The sequence below is a fragment of the Mobula hypostoma genome, chromosome 8, assembly GCF_963921235.1.
Source record: "Mobula hypostoma chromosome 8, sMobHyp1.1, whole genome shotgun sequence".
In the NCBI taxonomy this organism is placed as follows: Eukaryota; Metazoa; Chordata; class Chondrichthyes; order Myliobatiformes; family Myliobatidae; genus Mobula; species Mobula hypostoma.
Genome location: NC_086104.1, coordinates 56,999,081 through 57,011,218, shown reverse-complemented (window position 1 = coordinate 57,011,218; position 12,138 = coordinate 56,999,081). Strand labels below are relative to the sequence as shown.

The 12,138-nt window shown below is 40.3% G+C and overlaps 1 protein-coding gene across 1 annotated transcript in view; it reads right to left on the bottom strand.

Moving 5' to 3' along the window:
* Positions 1-12,138, bottom strand: part of LOC134350550 (echinoderm microtubule-associated protein-like 6) — a 392,224-nt gene that overhangs the window by 124,955 nt on the left and 255,131 nt on the right. The window contains exons 18-19 of the mRNA XM_063055883.1: positions 11,036-11,238; positions 5,043-5,154 (exon numbers count right to left, since the gene is read on the bottom strand). Coding sequence (XP_062911953.1) covers positions 5,043-5,154; positions 11,036-11,238 — 315 coding nt within the window. The remainder of the gene's footprint in view (positions 1-5,042; positions 5,155-11,035; positions 11,239-12,138) is intronic.

The window sequence follows — 12,138 nt, the reverse complement described above, 5'->3', positions numbered from 1 at the left end:
CTATGGTTTCATTTCTGCAGCTTTGATCAGTGAAGTTTTTAAAGATGCATTTAGCAATACAATATAATAGGGTTTTTGAAGAGACCCTTAGATAGGTACATGGAGCTTAGAAAAATAGGTTATGTGGTAGGGAAATGTTGGGCAGTTTCTGGAGTAGATTACAGGGTCGGCCCAAATTGTGGGCCGAAGGGCCTGTATTATGCTGGAGATTTCTATGTTTCTATGTAATACAGAATATGAGCATTCACACATTTTAGTATATTTTAAAATTTATTTTTGTTTACTGGCTTAATTGCTTCCTGGAAGCAATTTGTAAGGCACAAGATATATACATTCCAAAGAGAAGCAAGTATTTTAAAGGAAAGATGATGCAACCACGGCTAATGAGAGAAGTCAAAGCCAACATCAAATCCACGGAGAGGGCATATAATAGAACACAAGTTAGTGGGAAGTTGGAGTATTGTGAAGCTTTTAAAAAACAGAAGGCAACTAAAAAAAGATGGAATATGAAAGCAAGCTAGCGAATAATATTCAAGGGGAGACCAAAAATTTCTTCAGATACATAAAGTGTAAAAGACCAGGTGAAAGAGGATATCGGACTGCTGGAAAAGATGTTGGAGAGGTAGTAATGAGGGACAATGAAATGGCAGCCGAACTGACTAAGTATTTTACATCAGTCTTCACAAAAAAAGACACCAGCAGTATGGTGGAAGTTCCAGGTGTCAGGGGTCATGAACTGTGTGAAGTTACCATAACTAGAGAGGTGGTTATTGGGAAGTTGAAAGGTCAGAAGGCAGATGTCATCTGGACCAGATGGTATGCAGAGTTCTGAAAAAGGTGGCTGAAGACAGCGTGGAGACATTAGTAATGAACTTTGCAGAGCCACTAGATCCTGGAATGGTTCCATCAGATTGGAAAATTGAATTGAATTGAATTGACTTTATTACTTACATCCTTCACATACATGAAGGGTAAAATCTTTACATCTTCATCTAAATGTGCAATGTGCAATTTATAGTAATTTGTAACAAATAGTATGTACAACAGCACAGTCAATGTAGCATAGAAATATAATTGCATCAGTGTGAATTAATCAGTCTGAAGGCCTGGTGGAAGAAGCTGTCCCGGAGCCTGTTAGTCATGGCTTTTATGTTGCAGTACCGTTTCCCAGATGGTAGCAGCTGAAATAGTTTGTGGTTGGGGTGACTCAGGTCCTCAAAGATCCTTTGGGCCCTTTTTACACACCTGTCTCTGTAAATGTCCTGAATAGTAGGGGCTTACATTTACAGATAAGTTGGGCTGTCCGCACCACTCTCTGCAGAGTCTGGCGATTGAGGGAAGTATAATTCCCATACCAGGCAGTGATGCAGCCAGTTAGGATGCTCTCAATTATGCCTCTGTAGAAAGTCCTTAGGATTTGGGGACCCATACCAAACTTCTTCTACTGTCTGAGGTGAAAGAGGCACTGTTGTGCTTTTTTCACTACAGAGCCATTATGTACAGACCATGTGAGATCCTCGGTGATGTGTATGCTGAGGAACTTAAAGCTGTTCACCCTCTCAACCCCAGATCCATTGATGTCAATAGGGGCTAGCTGTTTCCATTCCTCCTGTATTCCTCAACCAGCTCCTTTCTTTTTGCGACATTGAGGGAAAGGTTGTTTTCTTGACACCATTGTGTCAGGGTGATGACTTATTCTCTGTAGGCTGCCTCATTATTATTTGAGATTAGACCAATCAAAGTAGCATTGTCAGCAAACTTAATTAGCAAATTGGAGTTGTGGGTAGCAACACAGTCATGGATATACAGAGAGTACAGGAGGGGGCTTAGGACACAGCCCTGAGGGGCAGCTGTGTTGAGGGTCAGAGGGGCGGAGGTGAGGGAGCCCACTCTTACCACCTGCTGGCAATCTGACAGGAAGACCAGGATCTAGCTGCACAAGGCAGGGTGAAGGTTGAGGTCTCTGAGCTTCTTGTTAAGCCTGAAGGGAATTCTGTCATTCCTCTTTTAAAGAAGGGAGAGAGGCAGAAGAAAGGGAACTATAGGCCAGTTAGTCTGACCTCAGTGGTTGGGAAGACGTTGGAGTGGATTATTAAGGATGAAATCTCAGAGTATTTGGAGGCACATAGATAAAATAGGCTGTAGTCAGCATGGTTTCCTCAAGGGAAAATTTTGCCTGACAAATCTGTTGGAATTCTTTGAACAAGTAACAGGCAGGATAGACAAAGGAGAATCGGTTGGTGTTGTGCATTTGGATTTTCAGAAGGTGCCACACATGAGGCTGCTTAACAAGCTATGAGGCCATGGTATTACAGTAAAGAGTCTAGCGTGGATAAAGCGGTGGCTGATTGGCAGGAGGTAAAGAGTGGGAATAAAGGGAGCCTCTTCTGGTTGGCTGCCGGTGACTAGTGGTGTTCCACAGTGGTCTGAGTTGGGACCAATTCCATTTACGTTATAGGTTAATGATTTAGATGATGGAATTGATGGCTATATTGCAAAGTTTGCAGATGATATGAAGATAGGTGGAGGTCTAGAGAGGCTACAGAAGGATTTAGAAAGATTAGTAGAATGGACAAAGAAATGGCAGATGGAATACAGTGTCAGGAATTATATGGTCATGCACTTTGTTAGAAGAAATGAAAGGGTTTCTAGTTTCTAAATGGAGAGAAATACAAAAAATCTGAGGCAGAAAAGGACGGAGGTCCTTGTGCAGGGTTCTCTAAAGGTTAATTTACAGGCTGAGTCTGTGGTGAGGAAAGCAAATGCAATGTTAGCATTCATTTCAAGGGGACTAGAACATAAAAGGATGTAATGTTGAGACTTTATAGAGCACTGGTGAGGTCTTACTTGGAGTATTACGAGCAGGTTTGGGCCCCTTATCTTAGAAAGGATGTGCTGAAACTGGAGAGGGTTCAAAGGAGCTTCATGAAAATGATTCCAGGATTAAATGGCTTGTCATATGAAGAGTGTTTGATGGTTCGGGGCCTATATTCACTAGAATTCAGAATAATGAGGGGTAACCTCATTGAAATCAGTTGAATGGTGAAATGTCTTGATAGAGTGGATGAGAAGAAGATGTTTCATGCGATGGGAGAGACTAAGACTAGAGGACTCAGCCTCAGAATAGAGGGATGTTCTTTTAGAATGGAGATGAGGAGGAATTTCTTTAGCCAGAGAGTAGTGAATTTATGGAATTCTTTGCCATAGGCAGCTGTGGAGGTGAATTCTTTATTATATTTAAGGTAGAGGTTGATAGATTCTTGATTGGTTAGGGCATGCAGGGATAGGGGGAGAAGGCAGGGGATTAGGGCTGAGAGGAAAATTGGATCAGCTATGATGAAATGGCAGGGCAAACTTGATGGGCCAAATGGCCTATTTCTGCTCCTATATTTTATGGGCTTAATGCAGTTTAACACCATGTTTCAGGAGTAGCTATGGACAGAGAATGCTAGCCTAGCAAATCATAGTTATATCTTATAAAGATACTGGAGATCCTTTCTAAACATGACTACCTTCAAATATGTTCAACAAGCAGATTTGCCACTTCCTGACATTTACGTTTGCTCATTTATGATCAATGCATTGGTGCTATTACATTCCCATTTAGGTGTGGTACAGTGCTGCCTATAGCTACAGTACATTATTAGATGATGCTTTTGCCAGCTACCAATCTGGTTTGGAGATGTCATAATCAAGGGCATAGCATACAGTATAACATAGGGTTAATGGCTCTTGGAAAAACCTTGCAGCTCAACTCAACAAGAACTGACTGGAAATCTTCTTTTCTGATGAAGATTTTAGGAGTCTCATAAGGAATCTTCAAGGGAACATAGGCACATTTTGCAGCTCCCTATACGATGGGGAAAATTTACATTCTCACTATTCCTCATACATACCAGTTCTCTGAGGAAGGTATAAACTTGACAGCAAGGTAGCGTAGCTGTCAGTGTAACACTTTACAGTGCCAGCTATTAAAGTTTAATTCCTGCCGCAGTCTGTAATGAGCTTGTACATTCTCCCTGTTACCACGTGGGTTTCCTCCTCTTTCCTTCCACATTCCAAAGACGTTTGGGTAAGGGTGGTAAATTGTAGGCATGCTATGTTGGTGCTGGAAGCATGGTGACACTTATGCGCTGCCCCCAGCACATTCTCAAACTGTGTTGATCATTGACGCAAATGGGGCACTTCACTCTATGTTTCAACAAATGAAACTCACTTTTATCTTCATCTCAAGGAGAATAAACTGTTTCATGGTTTGGTGGGGTGACACCTGTGATATCTACTGGCACATCAGCACAGAGCTAGGCAATGAAATTCAAGGGCTTCATGAGTTTAGTTCAAAAGACTATGCAGTTCTGATCTCTCTGTGGCTAGGCCTTTTGTACGTGGTAGGTCTTTGTGACCACTTCATGTAATGTATCCGCCCGGGGTACTGTTTCTCAATGAGATAAATTTGTGAAAAGTGTGGATAAGAACTCAAAACTTAAAAGCCAGGCCATTCAGCTCAATTTTACTCCTTTATTTAGAAAGATCACAAATGATCTTTGATCTCAGTACCACTTTCAAGCACTAATGTTAAATCCTTAGTTCCCTTCATTTATTGACTGTCCATCACTAGAAATATAGTGAGGCACCTGCCACTAATCTTGATTGCCTTTGATAGTACATCAAGTCTAGAGATAGGGTTACTCCTGTGGAGGACCCATGAGTAAGTCTATTTAGCATACTGTGTAAATTCTGGAACATGATCAGGTTTACCTTCTCTTGACTGCTAATATAATCGGTATGATATCTGATTATTGACTCTTTCACTTGTCACAGTACATTAGTGATATAATATTGAAAGATATTTGGCAAAAGAGGAACCAATGCTCCCTCTAGAATTTCTGATTACTTAAAATAGATAAGAGGGATAAAAGACCTGACAAATTCACATTTGCTTAACCAGTCTCTTCCTTTAGTCCTAAGAATGTCAGGATTTATTCTCCCCAGAAAAATAAAACTTTGATGTATTTAGTAGAAAAGCAGTTGTAATAACATACCTTTTGAGGCAGGGGACAGAGCTGCTCTCTTGATAGCGTAAGTTTTTAAACATCTTTCAAATATGTCATCCCAGAGTTCGACTACACCATCTTTGCCACCTGTTACAAATCCCTTTCAAGAAAACGTCATGATTAAGAGCAGTAAAACTACTTTTTCATTTTGTTTGAAAAATTCCAAGCAATTCATTAGAAAGATCAGCATGATCATCTACGCATGGATCCAAAAGAGATGGGAGAGATCTTAAACTGATCTTTTGCAACTGTATTTACTTGGGAGACGGACACAGAGTCTATAGAACTGAGGCAAAACAGTGGTGAGGTTTTGGATAGTATCTGAATATAGATGAGGAAATGTTTGCAGTCTTGGGCAAATTAGGGTGAATAAGCAAGGCAAGGTGTCTCCTTGGACCTCATGAGAGGCTAGTGCAGAAATTACAAGGGCCTTGGCAGTGGTATTTAAAACTTTAACAATGGGTGAGATGAAGAGGATTAAGGATAGCTAATGTTGTTCTGTTGTTCAAGAAAGGCTCCAAGAATAAGTTGTGAAATTACAGGCTAGCAAGCTTGATGTCAGCAATGGGTAAGTTATTGGAATATCCTCCAGGGAACAGGATATATAAATATTTGGATAGGCAGAGCCTGATTAGGGGTAGTCAATATGGCTTTCTGTGTGGTAGGTTGTGCCTAACCAATTTTAGAGTTTTTTGAGGAAGTTACTAGGAAAGTTTATTCCTTCCTAGCACGTCGCACCAGACAGTCAGCCATTCTTGTCTGGCTTGTAGTGTCAGAATTGGTCTCCTTTCGGATTAATCAGGTCATGATATGAACGTTCCTGACTCGACTCTTGTTTTTTACAAGGCCGAGTGGCTAGCTCGACGCTCAACCCAGCACGGATGGAAAGCATGTTCGGGGGGTGGCCTGACTTGAATTCGGACTCGGGAGCCTTCGCTCCAAAGTCCAGCGCTGATGCCACAGCACCACTAGCCGGCCTAGGAAAGTTTATGAAAGAAGGGCGGTGGACATTGTCTACATGGACTTTAGCAAGGCCTTTGACAAAGTCCCACATTAGAGGATGATCCAGAAGGTTCAGTTGCTAGGTATTCAGGATTAAGTAGTAAATTCGATTCAACATTGGTTTAGCAGGAGAAGCCAGAGAGTGGTAGTAGATAGTTGCCTCTCTGACTGGAGGCCTGTGACTAGTAGTGTGCTATTGCTTGTCATCTATATTAATGATTTAGATGATAATGTGGTTAACTGGGTCAGCAAATTTGCAGATGACACCAAGAGTAGGGGTGTAATGGACAGTGAGGAAGATGAACAGAGCTTGCAGTGATAACAGGACCAGCTGGAAAAGTGGCAAATGGAATTTAATGCAGACAATTGTGAGGTGTAGTACTGTGGGAGGACCAATCAGGGTAGGCCTTACATAGTGAGTGGTAGGGCACTGAGGTATGCAGTAGAAGAGGGTTCTAGGAATACAGATCCATAATTCCTTGAAAAAGGCATCACAAGTAGGTAGGGTCATAAATAGAGAGTTTTGCACACTGGCCTTCATAAATCAGAGTTTCGAGTGCAGGAGCTGGATGTTTTGTTGAATTTGTATAAGAGATATGAGAGGCCAAATTTAGAATGTTCTCTGCAGTTCTGGTCACCTACCTACAGGAAAAATATCAATAGGTTTGAAAGAGTACAAACAAAATTTACAAGAATGCTGCCGTTACTTAGAGATCTGAGTTATATAAAATGGTTGAATATATTTTCTGGAGTGCAAGAGAATGAGGGAGATCTTAGAGGTATACAAAATAATGAAGGGCATGAATAGGGTGAATGCATGTAGGCTTTTTCCCCTCAGATTGGGTCAGACTAGAACCAAATGTAAAGAATGTAAATCTCTACTGTAAAGATGAAGCCACACTCAGGTTGGAGGAACAACACCTTATATTCCGTCTGGGTAGCCTGCAACCTGATGGCATGAACATCGACTTCTCTAACTTCCGCTAATGCCCCACCTCCCCCTCGTACCCCATCTGTTACTTATTTTTATACACACATTCTTTCTCTCACTCTCCTTTTTCTCCCTCTGTCCCTCTGAATATACCCCTTGCCCATCCTCTGGGTCCCCCCCGCTTGTCTTTCTTCCCGGACCTTCTGTCCCATGATCCTCTCGTATCCCTTTTGCCTATCACCTGTCCAGCTCTTGGCTCCATCCCTCCCCCTCCTGTCTTCTCCTATCATTTTGGATCTCCCCCTCCCCCTCCAACTTTCAAATCCCTTACTCACTCTTCCTTCAGTTAGTCCTGACGAAGGGTCTCGGCCTGAAACGTCGACTGCACCTCTTCCTAGAGATGCTGCCTGGCCTGCTGCGTTCACCAGCAACTTTTATGTGTGTTGCTAGAACCAAATGTCATAGGTTTAGGGTTAGAGGTGAAATATTTAAGGGGAATCTGAGGGGGAACCTCTTCACTCAGAGAGTGGTGGGATTGTGCAATGAGCTGCCAGTGGAAGTGGAGGATGCACCATTTAAAAGAAGTCTGGAAAGGTACATGGATGGGAGGTGTATGGAGAACTATGGTCCAAGTGCAGGTCAACTGAATAAGGCAGAACAACAGTTTGGCATAGACTAGATGGACTAAAGGGCCTGTTTCTGTGCTGTAATGCTCTATGACTCTTTCAGGATTCTGCATTGTTTCTCTTTTTTAATTGTCATTTTATGTTATTTAAACAAAGATAATAAAATTTTATCAGCAATTAATAACAATTTATATTAACTTATATCAAATATTTCCGATTTGATCAGAGCAATTGTACATAGTGAAATTCATGTCGAGTGTCTAGGCACTAAACTTGCTATTATTTATCAGTGTTAAATTTGAAGGCCAAATTTGAAGAAATGAGAAAGGATCTAAAAAGCGTGGATTGGGACAGGTTGTTCTCTGGCAAAGATGTGATTGGTAGGTGGGAAGCCTTCAAAGGGGAAATTTTGAGAGTGCAGAGTTTGCATGTTCCTGTCAGGAATAAAGGCAAATTGAATAGGAATAAGGAACCTTGGTTCTCAAGGGATATTGCAACTCTGATAAAGAAGAAGAGGGAGTTGTATGAAATGTATAGGAAACAGGGGGTAAATCAGGTGCTTGAGGAGTATAAGAAGTGCAAGAAAATACTTAAGAAAGAAATCAGGAGGGCTAAAAGAAGACATGAGGTTGCCTTGGCAGTCAAAGTGAAGGATAATCCAAAGAGCTTTTACAAGTATATTAAGAGCAAAAGGATTGTAAGAGATAAAATTGGTCCTCTTGAAGATCAGAGTGGTCGGCTTTGTGCGGAACCAAAGGAAATGGGGGAGATCTTAAATAGGTTTTTTGCGTCTGTATTTACTAAGGAAGCTGGCATGAAATCTATGGAATTGAGGGAATCAAGTAGTGAGACCATGGAAACTGTACAGATTAAAAAGGAGGAGGTGCTTGCTGTCTTGAGGAAAATTAAAGTGGATAAATCCCCGGGACCTGACAGAGTGTTCCCTCGGACCTTGAAGGAACTAGTGTTGAAATTGCGGGGGCCCTGGCAGAAATATTTAAAATGTCGCTGTCTATGGGTGAAGTGCCGGAGGATTGGAGAGTGGCTCATGTTGTTCCGTTGTTTAAAAAAGGATCGAAAAGTAATCTGGGAAATTATAGGCCAGTGAGTTTAACGTCAGTAGTAGGTAAGTTATTGGAGGGAGTACTAAGAGACAGAATCTACAAGCATTTGGATAGACAGGGGCTTATTAGGGAGAGTCAACATGGCTTTGTGCGTGGTAGGTCATGTTTGACCAATCTGTTGGAGTTTTTCGAGGAGGTTACCAGGAAAGTGGATGAAGGGAAGGCAGTGGATATTATCTACATGGACTTCAGTAAGGCCTTTGACAAGGTCCCGCATGGGAGGTTAGTTAGGAAAATTCAATGGCTACGTATACATGGAGAGGCGGTAAATTGGATTAGACATTGGCTCGATGGAAGAAGCCAGAGAGTGGTGGTAGAGAATTGCTTCTCTGAGTGGAGGCCTGTGACTAGTGGTGTGCCACAGGGATCAGTGCTGGGTCCATTGTTATTTGTCATCTATATCAATGATCTGGATGATAATGTGGTAAATTGGATCAGCAAGTTTGCTGATGATACAAAGATTGGAGGTGTAGTAGACAGTGAGGAAGGTTTTCAGAGCCTGCAGAGGGACTTGGACCATCTGGAAAAATGGGCTGAAAAATGGCAGATGGAGTTTAATACTGACAAGTGTGAGGTATTGCACGTTGGAAGGACAAACCAAGGTAGAACATACAGGGTTAATGGTAAGGCACTGAGGAGGGCAGTGGAACAGAGGGATCTGGGAATACAGATACAAAATTCCCTAAAAGTGTCATCACAGGTAGATAGGGTCGTAAAGAGAGCTTTTGGTACATTGGCCTTTATTAATCGAAGTATTGAGTATAAGAGCTGGAATGTTATGATGAGGTTGTATAAGGCATTGGTGAGGCCAAATCTGGAGTATTGTGTTCAGTTTTGGTCACCAAATTACAGGAAGGATATAAATAAGGTTGAAAGAGTGCAGAGAAGGTTTACAAGGATGTTGCCGGGACTTGAGAAACTCAGTCACACAGAAAGGTTGAATAGATTAGGACTTTATTCCCTGGAGCGTAGAAGAATGAGGGGAGATTTGATACAGGTATATAAAATTATGATGGGTATAGATAGAGTGAATGCAAGCAGGCTTTTTCCACTGAGGCAAGGGGAGAAAAAAACCAGAGGACATGGGTTAAGGGTGAGGGGGGAAAAGTTTAAAGGGAACATTAGGGGGGGCTTCTTCACACAGAGAGTGGTGGGAGTATGGAATGAGCTGGCAGACGAGGTGGTAAATGCGGGTTCTTTTGTAACATTTAAGAATAAATTGGACAGATACATGGATGGGAGGTGTATGGAGGGATATGGTCCATGTGCAGGTCAGTGAGACTAGGCAGAAAATGGTTCGGCACAGCCAAGAAGGGTCAAAAGGCCTGTTTCTGTGCTGTAGTTTCTATGGTTTCTATGGTTAAGTGAGTGCTCAAGTCTAAATCTAGAAAATGCTATGATTTTCGGTACCATACGAGACCATATATGATACATATCAAATCATTCCTTTATTAAAGCATATGTTGACATCAAATGTTTCTTGAGATACTTTTGGGCAAAGTGGGCATGCAGACATCAAGCCATATGAAATTTGCCAGAATACTTTTGACAAAAGAATCCCTGAGATTGTGTAATCAAATCCTATAATACTCAAAGACAATACTCCTGCAACTCAAAAGAAGCTAAATGGTCCAGTCCAAATTCATGAGTTCTGAAATTAGCAAACCTACCTTAAATAAATGTACATTTTGAAATGTGCAGTGTAGTAAATGGCATGGGTAATCAAGAATTTATGAACCCAAATCAATTGCACCATATGCAAGGCAACATTTTCTGGTTAAAATGAGGAACTAAATGAATTATGAAACTGTGTGTCAATCCAACATTCAACAACTAAGCATTATTTGCTGAAGGAAAAACACAATCTCAAGAGAAAATTCCATCTATCCCCTGCACCAAATGCAGATGTCCCTTTTAAAAAAGATAATATGCTGCATTGTTTACTGAATATTGAAATAAATTAGCTTATAACATTCCCTGCATTTTGTATAAATTTATGGATTTGAAATAATTTTGGGGTGTCAAAAATATTGATCAAAAACTATTTAATTGAAGAATGCCACTTTGTCTAATTGGGGTTTCAATAAACACTGCCTAATAACTGACGTTTATTTTCAGTTTTGGTGGTAAACTTACAGTTGGATTACCCACTCATATGCACTATTCTTTTTGAATGATGTTAGTAGAAGCTGATCTATAGATACTCATTTTTCATTCTTATTGAAATGCTTCCCATTATAGATTATTCTTCAAATACAAAAAAAACATTCACTGATAATGACACAAAACTTTGGGCACCTTATCTAAAGCATGTAAAGCAAAAATAGGCCCATCATGGGCTTTGACTGTCTTGAGTAGAATGTTATTCTTCCAGATGTAAACATCTCCACTTGCAGCTCCAGAGAAAATCATATCTTCCATTTGGCCATATGTCACTGACATCATTGTCTCTAGTTTCCCCATATTACCAAATACTCCACGCTTAGAGGTAAGACCACCACCTGAAATATGAGATATTTGATAGTAAAATTATAATCAACAGCTTTAATAAAAAGGATGAGTTGCAGTTCTAGTCTTATTTTTCAATGACTATTTGAGTTTATAATGCTCTTCAGTAAATATGAATTCTAATTTGGCTTACTGGTATGGTGTATACACAATGCTACAAAGAATTAGTGATCTGATATTGATTAGTGCATGTACTTCCTTGGTTAGAATAGTTAGAATTATTAAAATGTGCTTAAAGTAATATTCCCACCTAAAAATGCAGCTAATGTATCTATTTTAAAATTGTATTCTTCTGGAGTAGGCAGAAATGCAGGTTTAATTTGATTTCAAAAGATAAAATGCATTCAAGATTCTCACAATAATATATCTAAATGCAACACAAGATATATAACTTATGTATCATCAGCCAGTACTTTTGGAGTTAATATTCTCAGAAACTTGGGCTGTACTTAAGTGGAATCTTCCATGTGCAACTATGGTATTCATTTAGTATTCTTAATTTCAATTACTGTCTCATTTTTTGAAATAATTCAATCCATGTAGAATCATAATAGTGGCAAAACTTTCCAAGAAGCTGTGGATTAATAGTGAAATGTACATACTGCTAAGTAAATGCAGCAACCCATTTCTGAACAGCATACAGTTATTCTGTTAGGGAATAAATGTTCAAGATTATTTTGGTGAAATTCTTTTAACTTTCATTTGATATTTCTCACAAACTGAACTATGTGTTTTTTTACATGAGAGTAAAAAATTAGCAGCACTGACAATGCACTGCAAGTCCCACCTAAACTATGCTAGACACAGCTTTCTGACCCGGAGGCACTTTGCCAAGCTGGCAATTATATTTATCATTCAGATCTAAGTATTTTATTCATAATAAATGGCCTACA